Genomic DNA, 16,681 nt, shown 5'->3' on the forward strand with positions numbered 1-16,681 from the left:
ACACGCACGCTTGCGCTAAATAGGAAGGCTTAATAGTAATGTGGTTAAACTGCAACTGTATTGACAAGGTCTGTGGTTCCTCAGGCTCCATGTATAGCACCACAAGAGCTCCTGGAGGTTTTACGTGTAAAATCTACATATATCGAAGTGAAAGTTATAGAGCTGATATATAGAACTTTTGGAGCACTGACGTGAGCTTAGGGGGTCCTTGTAAAATTTGTAATTGATTTTATTTGAAGATTTGGTGCCCTGAGGTTGAAACAAGCGAACTACGATAATTTTAAACTTAAAATCTCCGTGGAAAGCTCCCGCAAAGTGAATAGTTTGCACAAATCATTTCATATGGTAAAGACACGTTGGTCTCATCACCGGTGTAGATTTTCAAAGTTGGGGATTGTATTGACTAGTTCTCGAATGTTATCACTGCAATGATTTCACACACAGAGCATTCATGACATCATCCAATGATGTCACACAGTGCATGTGGGATCTGTCGTACTGTAATTCCTGTGTTTTTCCCCACAACACACGTCAAAGTAGCTGTTTACAACAAAAATTCACTATCATGCAATGGCTAGGTATGGCTCATCACACCGGTATTGAATTAATCTTCACTCCTTGATTGTGGGGCTGAGCTAAAAGGGCAATTAAGTGCAAAGAGGGGTGCCGTGACGTTGCACAGAGAAAACTTCGACATTCAGAAGTCGTGTTTACAGACGCACAGAGAGTGCGTAAAAGATGATTACGAGCGCTCCTACAAGGATTGGAACCAAAAACTTCTTTTGCAATATGATATCTAGTAAGCTGTGCCATTCAAAAGTACATGTATTTATGATTTAATGGTACATACTAATACTAAAAACATATGATGACTATCTCTTGGAAAATCGATCTATACTTTCCAACTCGCGGCTAGTAGCCCACATGACTCCTTTTTGAAGTTTCGTCACTGTCATACCTACCGATATTCTAGTACTAATCAGAATTCAACTACATGTAATGTGGATTTCGGAAAAATTGAAATAGTTTAGTTGTAATAAAATGTGTTAAGGGTAGGTAAGCAAAAATCCAATGCTTGTTTTGAATCACACTTTTACTGATAATGGTTCCAAGTCACTTACCTGGTTCGATACCCACAGAACCCGAAAAAAGCAGCCGGAAATAGGTCACTTAAGTGGACGAGCAATCACACTAAAGAAGTTTCTGTCTGCCAACTCATACCCAAATGGGTGTGTGATTGCTGGGTGGGCTGGATGCCCCACTGACCAAAAATTCGACTTAGTGTAATACAGAGTATGGAACTGGGTTTCAAAAATAGCTCAGATGGCTACCAGCATATCGCGGTAGAGAATGCTTAATCTGAGTGTGTGGGTTCCGGTAGCTCAAATCTCTTTCCAAAATGGCTTTGCCGTATGACTCTTAGTTGGGCACAGGCGCCGGGTTGGCCGGGTTGGTACTCCAAGTGATACTGTGGTCGCTCTTCATGAAGAACAAATCCTTCGCCTCACTAAGCATAGATCGTAGTTTGACGGCTCGGGGGATGCCTTTCTCACCTAATCTTTGAGTCATGTAGATCCTCACTTGGATTATTCTATTGCGAACAGGCATTTTTAAGTTCAACTGGAAGAAATGGACTTTTTTTGTATCATGGGTTACACGTATCCTGGTATAAAGGGGTGGGTCACAGAAAAATGGGTTGACCACAAGATGGTGTGGCTACACCTTAACAAGAAGCGTATATTAATTAGGTTCTACTATTTAATTAGTAAAATCTATAGATTTAGATATTTGCCGCAAATAAAACATATAAAATACAGTTTACAATCTGAACGAAAGAGTTTTGCCCTGGATTAAAGTTGTGGTTACTACTTGGAATAAGCGGATTGCGATCCGCTACACTCATACTGCTTCTAGTACAGAACGTAAGGTCATCGACCTTAGCTTAGCTTCCTTTAAGCAAAAGTGCTACGGTAGCCCCGCTGCATTTTTCCTCGATATGACATTCACTATTTTGCCCAGTCTTTAAACAAAAAATGACTGTGTCCCCACTGTGATACAAATTTTATTGGATGGTGCATTACAGTGTTTTGTGCAGATTACATCCGTCATAGGTCAAGGCGATTCTCAAACTAAATCATGGAAGTCATCATTAATAACAGAGAGCTTGATAACTCAGGCTACAGAGGCAACAACGCTTGGAATGGATCGCATGATGCGTGATTGCACTGTCTTGACCGATTTCTTAAGCGGCAATCGCAGATCTTGTGCAGTGAAAAATTAGACGAAGAAGGCATGTATATCGTTAGCTTGAGGCACAACGAAACCTTTATGTCAATTATCAATTTACATTACGTACTAAACATTTCTCTGCTGGGTCATCCATCATATGATGCACAGCTTGCTGGCTTAGGTTACCATCAAATGTGTTTTCCTGTGTGAAACACTTCTCATTCGTTTAATAATAAGCATGCTGGTAATATACGATTCAAACCTCCAAATCATTTGATGCTAAACGTTTGAAGTTTCGCTGGTATATGTCTCAAATGCTTAATAGCTGAATGATTTCGTGCTGCGAACTAGCAAATTCAATGTGCATGAAACATGAGCTGACGTCAAAGAATAACATTAAATTATATCAAGTAGTAAATAGCGATCTTCTTGTTCGATCACTTGACAGAAAGCGCTGGTCAAATAGACGAAAGCACCGGATCCAGTCGTGCTTCCGTCGCCCAAGCCACTCGATCGGCTGTCGAAGACATGGGACAAAAGACACAGTGATAGTCGACTCGCTACAATTCTAAGACGGAGATGAACTTCGTTTGGTCAAAAAGGAACTGAACGAGCTTGACCTCGATACCCACAAATGCGCTGTGCATGGAGTTTAACTTTTCCGACTTTATTTCCAGTCAAACCCCGTGTGCGAACTAGCCAGCGCTCGTCGTGCTGAGGTGCCTAACGCAGACGATAGCGAGGTACGAGTGCTTTTCAAGGAAGCGCGACGCGGCTCGGTACCATATTTTGCAGGTCCTATCGCGGCTCTCGACGACGCAAACACAGGAGGTTTTGACGGTGCTGAAGCGGCACGATGCAACGTGCGTGTATCGAGCGATGATTTTGAAGACGAAACGGGAGATTTTGTCGATGCTACCGTCTTTTTCGATAACCAACCTGCTGAAGCTTGCTGTCTAGCAGATGTCGGGGCGGGAGGACTTGCTGTCTTGAAAGGATTCAGCGGCTTTTGACACTCTGCCGAGATGACATCATTCCGTCGTAGAGATTGAGACGTTGTCGTGCCGGATTGTGAACGCGATTGAAGCGGAGACCCCGACTCGCAATGATACTCTTTGACGGCAGTTTGACCTGCTGTTAGCGACTTGCGACGTTGGTATGAATCTACCTTTTCATCATTCAAGTCGAATCGTTCGAAACGCTCATCCTTTGCTTTAAGGCGTTGAAGCCGAGGGACGGCTGAGGATTTTTGCGCCGAATCTGACACTACTAAATTGAGAGCAGGTTTCGACACAGGTGATTTTTGGGATCGGTAAAAGGTAGCTCTTTGCAATGATGAAGTTGTTGACTGCACTGACCTCACTGAACGGCTCGATCGCGCTGAAGTCGTCGACGCAGCACTGCGACTAGATTTGGCTGACAGCGTAGGGCTTGATGGCCGTGAAAGCGGTTGAAAAGAAGCCTCTTGTATTGTACCATCCGTTTTAAAGCCATGTAAAGCTTGCTGGCTTTCGTCAAGATACCACAAGTGTCGTTTAAACGCCTCGTTATTGCTCTGTGCGTCATATAATTCATGTTCAAACTGTTGACACTGTTGCTGCAATTTAATCACCTGTGCCTCTGCTGTCTGTATTTTTGTTTCAAGCACCCGATTCTCTTCTTGAAGCCTAAAGAGAGCACCAGTTTCAACACTTGGCTTGATTGCTCCCATCTGAACTTGACTTACACGTGCACCAAATTGTAATGAGCACGTCGTCTCTTCAGCGTCTACAGCATCAGGACTCACTTGCAACATCACTAATGTCTTTGCTTGTCCAGACAGCATATCCCGTAGCATATACGTGAGCTTTGAATTACGAAACGGCGTATGTTTAGCCTTGTGCTGTAGTGCATACACAACATCTCCAAGAGCAGCGAGCGACTTGTTAATATGTTGCGTCTCTCGCAATCGATCATTTTCCACTTGGCTACGTGCAATGCGTTCAGAGCCAGCTAAATCCACCAAACACAAAGTACTCATTCGCACCTCGCGCGTCTCTCGGTGCTGACTTTTAAGATGCAAGAACACAAGCGCATGAGATCGACTACTCTCTACATTCATCTTAGTCGCTGCAATATTCCGATGAGCGTTTCCATCACGTATCGCAGCATTCACTTGATCATATGATTCAACGTCACGAGCCGTGATTTCCTTCTCAGATTTCACAACTACGTTCTGACCTGTTCCAGCGTTGCTTTCATGCAACAGGTCGAGAATCTGATCGTTGTAGATTTCAACCATACTCACACGAAGTGAATCTTGATACATCACGTGTCGCTTTTGTACCACGCTAAATACATGCTCCAACGCGCGTGGAATCATTCCAGCACCAGCATGAACCATCCGCCCATTTATAAGATCTTCCAACAGTCCGTCTTCACTTCCAACCATCGTATGTGTCTTGCCCGATCCGGTCTGTCCGTACGCCAAAATGCACGCATTGTATCCATCCATGAACGATGCAACGAGTGGATTTAACTCTGCGTACACTTCTTGCTGCGTACACTGTGGTCCAAACACTTGATCGAAAGCAAATTCTTTTTGAGAGCTCGTAACCAGTAAATTATTCGGTCGTGGAATTTCTACCGCCAGTGTCTTACCCTCATTTGCTGTTCGACTAGGTCGAACGCGACAATAAACTCGAATTCGTCCGGACAGTTCGTAATACTTTTCCAACATCATTGTTCGCTCTTTCTTCTCAGCAACATAATTCTGTTGTAGCAAAGATTCTCGTCGCGTTACTTGCTCTTCTAGCGTACTCATTCCGCTCTGTACTGTACTCATGAGATCATTAAAATCGTGCTTGACCTGTTCCTTTAACGCTGCAACTTCTTGCTGCACCTTTCGTAATTCTTGAACTGTACAATCAGCTACAGTCTTCCATTTGACAATAGCACTCCCTAAGTGCAGCGTCTGATACTGTAACAACTCATTCTTCTGTACCAATTCTTCGAATTCAACTTCCTGTTGTTCCGCTTGTTCCAATTGCACACGAAGCGCAGTATTCTCTTCTGTGAGACTTAATTGAAGCGCTTTCGCACCTTTCCATTTAATATAAAGACGCTTTCGCTCGTATTCAAGCTCTAAGAGACGACTTTGGAATGCAGCAAGCGAATCACCTTGTTCATTCGAGATTATTGCATCGCTTGTACTTCCACGAAGGTACGTTTTACTTGTTTGTTCATGCAGCAGTTGAGTGATACGCTCTAGTACTTCCTCAGGTGGTAAGTCTTCGTATTGAGGAATATGTACTGCCATCGTGTCGAATTCAAGTTGAGAAAGGACCAAAGTCACGTATTCATTCGACTCTGGCTGTTTAAACGGCACTTGAATGACGTTACGACCGTACATGAAGCGATGCGCTGTCATTTGAGACAACATCAAATGATGTGAACCGTCTGCATCGAGTAGAGCGTCGAGTGATGAAGTGGAAGACGTAGACGACGTGGGGGAATGCATTCGCAGTGACGTTGACCACAGCGGCCTCGACGTGTGAGAGACAGAATGCTAGGTAGAAAAGGGACCAGGATTCCACCGGTTCAGCACATAGCTACGTACATCTTTAGGGCACAAAGCGTTTGGATCATGTAAGGTAGCTTTCCGAAACTGAATGGTACTAGATTTCGAACTGGTTGATAGCATTTTGAACTGAATAGTACTTGACTTTTTAGGGCTGCATCCAGATAAAGTGAATGGTCCACGTGCGACTTGTACATCTTGTTCACATCACAAGCTCAAGTTCCATGTTTGGTAACGTATAATCCGCTAGATGATAAACTAACATCAAAACAACTTGTGGAGTCTGCTGAACGCTTCAGTCGAAAGTAAAGAAGAAAATGGATATGCTAGACTTGAGTGTGTAGTCAATAGTGGCAATACCGTCACAACAGAAGGTAGAGATAATTTGAATCAAATCAAGTGCAATTTCTTAAATTTTGCTACGTCTCGCTATCGTTCTGGTTCGCAATCTAATCATGTAAAATGAGATGTCGTCTTGAAAGTATCAATCTTCATTGATAATACACGTGATCAATGCTTACGTCTTGTTCACGCTTCTCCCCAAATCTCTCAATCAATCAACAATTTACACATCTTGAGTCTCACCCAAAGAGAAGAAAGTGCTTCAGTCGGTAGCGGCGGCGACGATTCGTGTCGTCGTCATCACTTTCATACCAATGTCGATGGCGTTTCTGGGTTTTCTTTTCGACAGGTTTCACAGCATGACCAGTATATTGTTCAGTACTTGACGCCTCCCTTAGTGCTCGGACCTTCGCGCTAAGCGCACAATTAAATGCAATCGATGAAGTTATAAATACGATCACTAAGAAATATAATCGCATTCTTAGGTGGTGATGAAACGTGAGAATGACTTGAGTTGGTGGCCTCGGCGTATTTACAGTAGAATAAATCCGGACAACTGACGCACAACTGATTCTAAAACATCCTGATATCAGAACTTAAGGATAATGCTAAAAAACACACGTGTGTTTCCTATAAATAACAAAAGGCTCTTGTAGAGAGAGAAAATAACTCCCATTATGACCAATCATCTAAGCGACGTTTATGAACTTTGCACAAGTAAAGCTTCGACTTGAAAATTTCAAACACAAAGGAGCTAGGTTTGCGTGTGCTTACCAACAGAACTACCTCAACGAAGGATGCTGCTGCTATATTTCTATTTAGATTGATACTTAGTACATGCGTTGTACTACTTGTCAAGTACTATAATCTTATATACTTAGTCTTCTATTAGGTGCGACTGGTCAAACTTTACATCCTACTTTCAAAAGTGTCAGAATATCGATATTTATGAAGATCCGGCTAAAAACTTAAAAATTAAGATTTCTTTGGATTGCCTGTTTTTTCATATTTATTCAACCCGCGTTTTCGGGGTAGTCCAACAAGGTTTGCTATAAGACTCTTTGCCAATTCCTGATCTCCACTCGCGTAAAGGACCACGCGAAACTGAGTATTGTTCTTCCCTTCATTTACTATAAAGAGCGAATGTGAACCTATTCCGTGAATCGATTGAGGAAATCATAGTTGTAAAGCTCCGTGGATCTAATTAAAGAAATACTTAATTTGATTGCTGCTAAGACTGCAACAAGAAGAAAAAAATTGCGGACCATGACATGGTGAACTCGTACAGCTCGCAATCTCTAACTTTCGAGCTCACGCAATGCGTGAAGGTGAAGCAACGAAAATTAAAAATTTTGCACCTGGCGGGGTGTAGCTAACAGCATCACTAGTTGTTTATCATTAATTTAGTTAGGATTGTTAGCGCTAGATCAATCCCATAAACTTCGCTACACTCGCCACGTATCATGCAACCAAACTGCCGTGAACCTCGCACAGATAAAGCTCTGACTTTTAAGTTCAGATTAATCTACGCACAGAGAATGGGCTCTCTGACAGCCAAATTTTGAGGAATTCGAACTTTTCGAAGTAAAGCTAGCGTAAGATATTACTATGTCGTACTACTTGTCATTAAAATCATAGCGCAGTCCATGAGTCCCACATTGCTGAGTCTCATCATACTCAGCCGTACCGATTTCTAATTATAATACTTCATCAAAGTATTTCGTCTTGGTTCGAGAGGCAATTGTGTAATGCATACGCTCACCATGATAAGGCACTTTCCTTTTCACTTCCTCCAGTAAAATGATATCCAGAACAAGGTAGTAAGTACCCAGTGAGAACTTCATACGGATCTGCTGTACCAGAAGTTCGCCATCCGATTGCACGTACTTGAGCTAGCTTCTACGAAAGCATTACATGCATCAAGTGCAGCTTTACAAAGAGAAGCTATGACTCTCAGATCTGGCATTACCAAACGCACAGAGATTGGTTCCTACCTCTGATAGCCAGATACATATTTTAATCATTTCTGTTAATGAAAATTTCTTCCTCTACCTCTTCCTAAACTATCATTCAATAATTTTTGTCGGGTCTTGTCCATAAGATTCGTGCGATTGTTTGCTGCGTTTGGTACGTAGACTTTCTCAACCCGACCAGACTAATAAATGAGAACCTTAGCTATCCAGTACATATTCACAAGCACTTGAATTTCCCACTCTCCGCCTTTCTGGTTAGCAGACAGGCTCAACTCTTTCAATGAAGCAAGTGTCACGTTTCGCGACTGTCAACAGCTAAAATTCCTTGGCCATCGATTCTTTCCGAGCTTGGATCAGGCGTTAAGAGACATAACGATGGCGTCAAAGAAATCTCAGTACTATTCTCAATTACTTCAATTATTTTAAATGATTTAGATGGTAATATTTCCAAAAGTCTTGACAGGTAGCCGATTTTCAGCCAACCAATCGGCTGATTGCGAGATTAATTTCTCCCTTACTCTCTCTGCTTTGTGCGACGACGGCACGAACACTACCTCTTCGGTTCCCTGTGCGCGGTCGTCGCGATGGAGTCTCTTGAGTCTTTTAAAGAGCAGGAAGAAAAGTCGAATAACCATGAGGTGGATTCTAGCTCCGACTCTTATGACAAGTACTTGTCTCGCCAAGCCACTGCCATTTCTAGTAGCAGCTATTCTGACTCAGGTGATGGCACACGGTACCGCGACTTGGCAGACGAAGGGAAGGTACCACCACCTGCTCCACTTTCTATCGATGAAGAAGAACGTGTAACTACATCATCAAGAGTGCAAACAGTTCAGTCGGCATCCAACGTCTTGGCTTTATCATCGCGTGGCCGTGGTACTGACAATTTTACTGCTTCTGTACCCATGAGACGCTACAATAGCTCAACTGCAATGATGCAGGCGAGTTCAGAGCGTAAGCGCAGTTTAGGAACTTCGAACGGTACTACTGCTATCATGCGGGCATCAAAGGGAAAAGGTGGCGACGATCGTACAGGGTTTGCTCGAATTTACTTTGAAAACAATAATTTTACATCTTCAACAGTGTTTAAATTACTCAGTAGCACAACAGTGCTCGAGGTAAGGCAGTCCATGGCCGCAAAGATTAAAATTCCAGTGCACGAGTTTATAAATTACGCTGTTGTGGTCGTATTTCCGACGGACAATGCTGGATCACTATCGGCACGAACTTTAAGAGACGAAGAACTTATTTTACCACTGGTGGAGCGCCTAAATCGGGCGCGACCCGTGCAGACCGTGGAAGCAGATGACACACCTGCAAATACTAACGGTCCAAAACTCAAACATCGGTCGAGGCCGCCTGTCAAATTTGTATTGAAGGTAAAAAGCGAAGAGATTGGTTCTTATGATCATGTTCTGTTTTGTTGATATATCGTTATTAAAATAGGATGTTCGGGGCTCTCATCTGGATATCAGTGAAAGCGCAGCGCCGTCTCGACGACAGCGGTCGAGAGAAAAGCAGTCGATTATTCCAGTTTTATTAGGAAAGGTAAATTTTGAGTAGTGGTCACTTTAATGATGATATGGTAGATGAAGCGCTGACAGTAATTTTTTAAGGGTGTACATTCAGGATATCTTCAAAAGGCGAGCTCGAGAGATTCAAGTCTTTGGAGAAAGCGGTGGTTTATCATAAAGGGAGACCAGCTTTATTATTGTAAATCTCATGTTAATCAGCGAGAAGTCACTTCAATTAGTCTGCTTGGTGCTGTTCTTGCCAAAGCCAAACCCGAAGTGGTATGTGGTTGCTTTCATGACAACATCTTGGTTCTTTAGCTTATCTCATTACGTTTTTCGTTACTCTATAGCGCGTACCCTTTTCGTTTCAGCTCAAGACTCCTAGGCGGGACTATGAGCTCTGCGCTAGTAGCAAGGACGAGATGGTAGCTTGGATTCACGCTTTACATGTCCAAATTGGCCTATGCTCTGAGAATCATCGTTTGTATGAAGCCGAAATTTGGATAACTGAAGACGTAAGAGCTTATATTGCACCAGATTAGGCTGGCGTTTTGTTGTCAAGCTGACACTAAACTGTATCTGTCTAGGCTGTGAATCGAAGCGAGCAAGAAGCGTGTATCCTGCCAGCAACAGAGCCTTCGTTGCTCGAGCGTGTGCTCTCCCGAGAAGATACGCTCAAATTATTTCGTGACTTTGTTTCTACGACCCAATTTCAAAACTTGCTTGACACGTGGATTGAGTGCGAATTGTTTCGCCGAAGTTGTTTAGCCCGCGAGAATGGACTTGTAACAATGTCAACTCAACGTACAGCGCAAGACGAATGGGACCATTTGAAATCGATTATCCAGGCAATTCAGTTGCTTAGCATTGCACATGCTAATGACTTAAACGACCTGCTACAATCGTTTGAGTCCGAGCATAGTAATCATCAGCTCAGTACAGTTTCAAATGGCGACGGCAAGGTTGACTTTCCGCATACTAATGTGATTGTTCCCATTCAGCAGAGACTATTTAAGGCAATTGAGGCCGGACCATTTCAGCAGTTTCTTCTTCAGAACGGATACCGACTTTTGCTGGAGCGTATAATTGGGGCCATCGCATAAATGCGGCACTCTATAGTAGACACAGCATCTTTCGAAGATTTTGGCTTGCTGGTCTTGTAGATAGTTTTGGTCAGACGTGTACAATATAGAAAACAATTCACGACCGTAATCAACGTGTATTAACTTTGTAGTTCTAAGTCTTGCGACGAGTCATATGATCGTAAAGTACAACTTGAAGATATTCTTTTGTCTTGATCTCTGTGCGTGTTGAGTTGTCCCCTGGATTTGCCTACCATTTAATAAATCGAATCACGATTAGCAGCAACAAAAAGATTCTTTCAGTTTTCTCACTTTTGGATCAACATTCACGACTTTCCTGTCGCGCTTATTCTTAAACAAGAGACCCGTTTCGCTATCAGCAATCACTTGAAAGTTTGGCGTTGAGTTTGAAGTCGACGTCTGAGTTTCCCAATTGTAATAGCTCAAATCTGAAGATTTTGGTAGCAACTTTTTCTTTTGTTCGAAATACAATTCAAATGGCTCAGTCTTTAGACGCAATGCGTAGTCGATATACCCGCTAATCTCTTGACCCTTCACATTCTTGTCTCGTATAAAAATGATACACTAGAAACATAAACCTCAAGATTTCAAAAAAGATTCAACACATTCGTCAAGATTTGACCTTACGGTTAATTTTCCATTTCGAACGAGATCTTCCCGACTTGCTAAAGCTGCCAAGAATGGATATTGAGACAAATCTTTTCCAGCACTTGCGAGAGGCTTCAAAACACTTGCTTTATGTGTATTGCGCTCTCGCTCGGCTTTCTTCCTCGCCTCAAAATCGTCACGACGCAATGTCTCGCCACTTCCACGATAGCCTAACTCCACTAGCTGTCGAGCAAGTTCTTCATCTTCAAGATAAAAGCGATCAGTCTCGCTTAATCGCGAGTCCAAGTAATCCTCATATGTAGGAAAACAATTCAATGATTCACTTGCATACTGATAGTCCTGAAGCTCTCCCATTCTGACTAAAGCGAAAAGGCACAAACCTACTTGTTCCGAGAGAAAGATTGCTTCTAGTAGACTTTTATTTGCATTCAAGAGTTATTTTTGTCAAAAGTAAGCTATTCAGCTTTTTCTGAACATACAGATACAAAGTTTGTGGTTTGATGGATTGTAAGGAATAGGAATAGTTGATGAACACGAAGAAAAAATGATTTATTTGAGACTTATATGGCTGTTTTTCTAGTGTCAGAAACATGGTATTATAAGAATTGCGAAACAAAGGAAGACGTGCTGTTTCGAGTTATTGAGATCGTATTGCTGGTGGTGTGGCTTGAGTCGAGGCGAAGCGAAGTTGTTTGAAGTTAAATGCAAGGTCGAAGGCGTCAAGCAAAACATATTTCTCGTAGAGCGCCTTGTACAGGTGCCACTCCAAGTAAAATCACCGCGCTAAAAAAGGCGGCTAATTCATGATGTCGCATAAATTATTAACCACCAGGATGCTCAATCCTGCAAGTTGAATATACGTGTTTTGTTTATTTGTTTGAGGAAGGCTCCAGTCACACCACAATGACCGTTTGGAGATATCAGCCTGTGAGACAGACTCAAATAGAGCTTATGCGTGTGTACTGGGGGGGTACGTTGGCCAAAAAAATATATCCACTGGTTATTTTTCATAGTACTAACTCAAGTCCCCCGAAGGCCAGGTACGTGAGCGGTTGTTTACAAAAAATGTAACTCTTCAGGTAAGATGCTGTGTTGCAACCCGCTGCACTTGATAGCACTCGTAGTCACCCTCGTATTTTCTGACGGACCAAAACAAATTCGGTTTGTAGACTCTCGATCGTGAGATAATTCGTTACGTTAGTAGATTGTCTAGGACAAGTCTGTCGGAGCTCGAGTGCATCGTAAGCATTTGAGGCTTTACGGGTCCTTTATTAACGGAAGAAAAGTGAAACTGTTACTGCTCCCCTTGCTCAACACACAGATGTATTTTCAGGGTCTCCGCGTACTGACGACTGTTTTGACAGTCTCGCGACTAAGAAATCACATTACGTGAGACGCCAGCTTTTTTATGGGTCGCATGGGTGAAGATACCAATCTTGAGGCTGTTGCTTTATCAGCATTTCTGCGAGCGGGTGAATACGCTCCGCTAACAGCAAGATATATTAAGAGCCCAAGGAGGGCGCTAGAAGTGGATATGAAATACTTCGTCGCTGGTAAATATCTCTATGACCGTGACCGGTCATACTAGCGTGCAATCACAAGGCAGGTAACAAATTACAGCTATGGGAGGCGCAAGTGACACTTGATAAGTGTGTAACATTTGTTACGCACTCAGTACGTGGACTCAGAAACGCTACGACAAGTCATGCAGCCAATAACTACAAAGGGAATAGCCGCTACTTATACCAAAAACATAGCTCACACTGTATCGTAGTCATAGAACCACCATCACATGTTGCTAAGTCAATAACTGATATGAAATTTTCCCTGTGTGCTCTCTTGGTTGCGTTGAGGCACCACATGATGCGGATAATGTGTTTCGCACAGTGTCGAGAAGATGAAAGATACTGCCCCTGAGACAACACTATAATGGGCGGTATCAATCGAAAGATGCGGGTGGAGAATTATTCCCAGGTCATAGCGACCAAAAGTCATACGACGTGACTTCCCGCTTCGAAAGGATTGTGGTGTGTCATTGTACCTACGACAACGGGACAATCTGTCGCGTAAGAACAAATGATATTGGGTGTGAGGCAATACTGAGATATTCAAAAATACTGCGGCTTGAAATCGCAAAGTCTCTAAGCGCACAATCTAGCAAAATTGTGAAATTCATGCTACTAGAGTCGAAAAGCAATTTGTGGATCTGAATGAATTTTTCAGACAAAATAGAGTGTTCCTCGGGAGTTCTGTATTTAGCGATAGACGCATCTTGACTCCGAGAAAGTGAAAGATCCAAATGATTTGGTGTCTCCGTTGCTATCGAAGTAAACAGATCTGACTCACCACTTAAACTACCATGAAGTTGATCTCGTGATAAGCACGACGATTGTGGCACATCATCCCTCGCGAGCAGTGCATTTTAGCTGCTACACAAAGTCTATCATAAAGTAAGACATACCACTTACAGCAGTAAACCCCCATAGCAGTTTGCTCAGGGAGAGGCTCGTGGCGCCACTAGATCTTTAAACGCTTTAGCGCTCTCAAATACTTGGTCACAGGGTTTGTGAGACACGTATGTACGCGCGACTTGAATATATAATTTTGTAGCCGGTCTGAAGGTAGACTGCTAGCTATGAAATGCAGTTCGTCACGTATTTGAGGTCTTAAGAGTCAACAATCTATATGCGAACATTGTCATACGCGTCTTGAAGGTCAGAAAAATAAAAGTTTATAGTCGCTCTGTGAGCAGCACCAAAATTCGTGCAGACTCCGCGGAATATACAATCATTAGATTATGGCTGATACCTCAGTCTCATAATAGAATGTGAATGATCAACTGTTCTGATCAAGTACAGAGCAGAGTACTGAAGTCGAAATCGCTTGGAAGAACGTGTTATTTGCAGTATTTTGTGAGCGTTAAGGCGAGCTTACAGAAAATGTCCGTCCAGCTTTTGCCAAACAAGGTAAAAATTGCGCGTCGTGTATTACGCTGGATACTTGTCTCGCTAAGCGTTACTGCGGCTAACGATGGAATTTTATTTGTAGCAGTCCAGATTCACACGAATGCTGAGAAAAACTAGCCTATCAAAAACATAGATCTCCACGTGGCAGCCTGTGTGCGCAAAACAGTCAGTGAGACTTTGTGACCTCCATCAACACGCCATAACGGATTGTCAGATGGATGTCGTTGATCGCGAGAATAAACTTTCGCACTGGATACAATCCAGGAATGCTATACGTGCTTACCGGTGCTTCATCGAGTCGACCTGACGATGAGCTAATACCAATCAGTATGGCGCTTTATGACAAAATTTGTTAGGCGTATAGTGAAGATGCTGAATATAAAATCTTTGTAAAGTTCCATTTTAGCAGGCGAAAGCTTCAAAATCAAGCAGTTGGACCAGCAACAGTAATCACAGTTACATCACTACAGATGGTATGGCTATTCACATTATTATACACTTCAACATGAAGAACAACTGAGAGTTGTTTATTCGAGCTACGAAAATCCAAAGTTTTACGTACGTCTGAATGTGCACAATGCGCGTCCTGATGGCATATTGACCCCTAAAAGACCTTGCGGTTCCTCGTGGATTCTGGTGACCGAATTAGCCAAAGTCTTCCTTCAAATAAGTACAAACGTTTGAATCGAGGTAGCGGAATAAACGAAATCTCACTAATTGGCTCGATTACACAGCCTATCCACCGTAATGGTTAGCTTCATGTTCGGTTTTGACTGGCTACTTGACAAGAGGGAACATAATTAATTTACCGGCTGAGCCAAATAGTGCATCTCGCTTCAGTAAATTATAATTTATTTCATGGTACGCCTAAAATTAATAATGTAGATTTAGACCCACGCATCACCGTTGTGCTGAAATCGCAGTTCTCATTCCACAGCCGACCGTCTAAAGACGAGAATTAAGACCGAGAGAGTCAGTTGTGTGGTCGAAGACAAATCGCGCTGTTTTTGTGCTGCTGAGCATATTTATTTATCGCTAATATGTTTTGCACTGAACAATGCAAATCACATATCTGCAAGTTTGACCTAACTTACGAGCGAGGAAAATTATCTCCGGGCCGATCATATTCAATTTACCCATGAAAGCGCTAATGTAAAGTTTTAAGTTAACTCGGAAAACACTTTTCTCGCTGGTTTTGATGTGAGCCCGATTTCCTGCCGAAAACCTGGCGGCAAGGTTGTGAAAGATTAATTAAAAGCATATAAAGTGATAATAGCGTTCGGGGAAATAATAACTTAAATCACAAAGCTACTTTGATGTGGCGTTATTCCATCAAGAGCACCTAAACGCTTGAGCCAAAAAGCTTCAGCTTGACATTTCGAGTCACTGACGGTCCATCCTACTAATTAAATGGGCCGCCTTACCAGGTATCAGGATCCACATGGTCTAATTGTCTTTATAAGGTGCAATTAATTTTATATCAACAATTTATAATATGAGAGCGCCAGGTTTAAGTTCTGCTAGATTCGGCCCTGCTTGACGAGCTTTTCACCGCTTCATGACCATCGAACGGATATGAACGATAGAGGGGGCTCGCATACAATTGCCACAGTAATATACATCATTTGAAAGGCATTATTAAGCCATATGGCCGGCTATAGGGCGATTGTTCAGGTGCTATTATGCTATCGTAGCATAATAGCACCTGAACAATCGCCCTAGAAATCGTAAAGTAGTATTTATTTCTTAACCAAAAAACGGGGTACGGAGAAATCACCAAGTCACTCCAGGCCTGCGCTCTTGTAAGCGCTTGCTTTAGACTTTAGTTAGGCCCTTACATCTTCGTGGGGGCACAAAAAGTGAGAAAACTTTGTTTAAGGCTGCTTCGATCGATAACTCGAACAAAGGATTTGATTTTCGGAGAGTGGTTAAGCCTACTCCCATTACGTGATGTTCTGAGGTGTCTCGCAAACAATACTCCCATATCGGCTCGATACCACCCTCATTCTTTGCATGTTTACACGGTTTGTATGTTGCTCTAGCGGATCTTGATGTGGTATTTGCAGCATTAATCGAGCCAATGCTAAGTTGGTTTGAAACAAAGATTTTTTTATGGGATTGTACTTGTAAGCACCACAGGGTGTGTAGCCACCTATCCGTTCACGCGGAGTATATTAGTGCCCAAAACATGACGCACGACGAGCGGGTGATAGCCCGTGGGACGAATTGATCTAATGCGTGAAGAAGTGGCACATTCTCTTGATGGTGGCAATGAATTGTCGAGCACTAGTGTAGAAACTAAGCAGTAGCCTTCTGCTCATCGAAGTCATTGAAGTCCTCTTGAATACGATATTAGCTTTCGTTCGTTTGGCTCTAAATATTGATC

At 42.6% G+C, this 16,681-nt stretch overlaps 4 protein-coding genes across 4 annotated transcripts; 1 reads left to right on the forward strand and 3 right to left on the reverse strand.

Annotated features, from left to right (window-relative positions):
* Positions 1 to 2,177: 2,177 nt before the first annotated feature.
* On the reverse strand, positions 2,178 to 5,728 carry PHALS_03586 (kinesin-like protein; the record flags this gene model as incomplete). Its single annotated transcript, XM_024717825.1, has 5 exons — positions 2,178 to 2,261; positions 2,357 to 2,431; positions 2,492 to 2,508; positions 2,578 to 2,606; positions 2,913 to 5,728. 5 exons carry the CDS (start codon positions 5,726 to 5,728, stop codon positions 2,178 to 2,180), a joined length of 3,021 nt encoding a protein of 1,006 aa, XP_024583285.1.
* A 2,018-nt stretch (positions 5,729 to 7,746) lies between these two features.
* PHALS_03587 (uncharacterized protein) lies at positions 7,747 to 7,974 on the reverse strand (the record flags this gene model as incomplete). Its single annotated transcript, XM_024717826.1, has 2 exons — positions 7,747 to 7,823; positions 7,887 to 7,974. The coding sequence occupies 2 exons, from the start codon at positions 7,972 to 7,974 to the stop codon at positions 7,747 to 7,749; spliced, it is 165 nt and encodes a 54-aa protein (XP_024583286.1).
* A 713-nt stretch (positions 7,975 to 8,687) lies between these two features.
* PHALS_03588 (rho gtpase activating protein 2) lies at positions 8,688 to 10,720 on the forward strand (the record flags this gene model as incomplete). Its single annotated transcript, XM_024717827.1, has 7 exons — positions 8,688 to 8,864; positions 8,935 to 8,979; positions 9,045 to 9,482; positions 9,550 to 9,651; positions 9,720 to 9,896; positions 9,968 to 10,132; positions 10,205 to 10,720. 7 exons carry the CDS (start codon positions 8,688 to 8,690, stop codon positions 10,718 to 10,720), a joined length of 1,620 nt encoding a protein of 539 aa, XP_024583287.1.
* A 133-nt stretch (positions 10,721 to 10,853) lies between these two features.
* Positions 10,854 to 11,683, reverse strand: PHALS_03589 (Protein of unknown function DUF4464; the record flags this gene model as incomplete). Its single annotated transcript, XM_024717828.1, has 3 exons — positions 10,854 to 10,949; positions 11,012 to 11,284; positions 11,348 to 11,683. 3 exons carry the CDS (start codon positions 11,681 to 11,683, stop codon positions 10,854 to 10,856), a joined length of 705 nt encoding a protein of 234 aa, XP_024583288.1.
* Between the last annotated feature and the right edge of the window lie 4,998 nt (positions 11,684 to 16,681).

Source organism: Plasmopara halstedii (genome assembly GCF_900000015.1).
Source record: "Plasmopara halstedii genome assembly, contig: Scaffold_2386, whole genome shotgun sequence".
Classification (NCBI taxonomy): Eukaryota; Oomycota; class Peronosporomycetes; order Peronosporales; family Peronosporaceae; genus Plasmopara; species Plasmopara halstedii.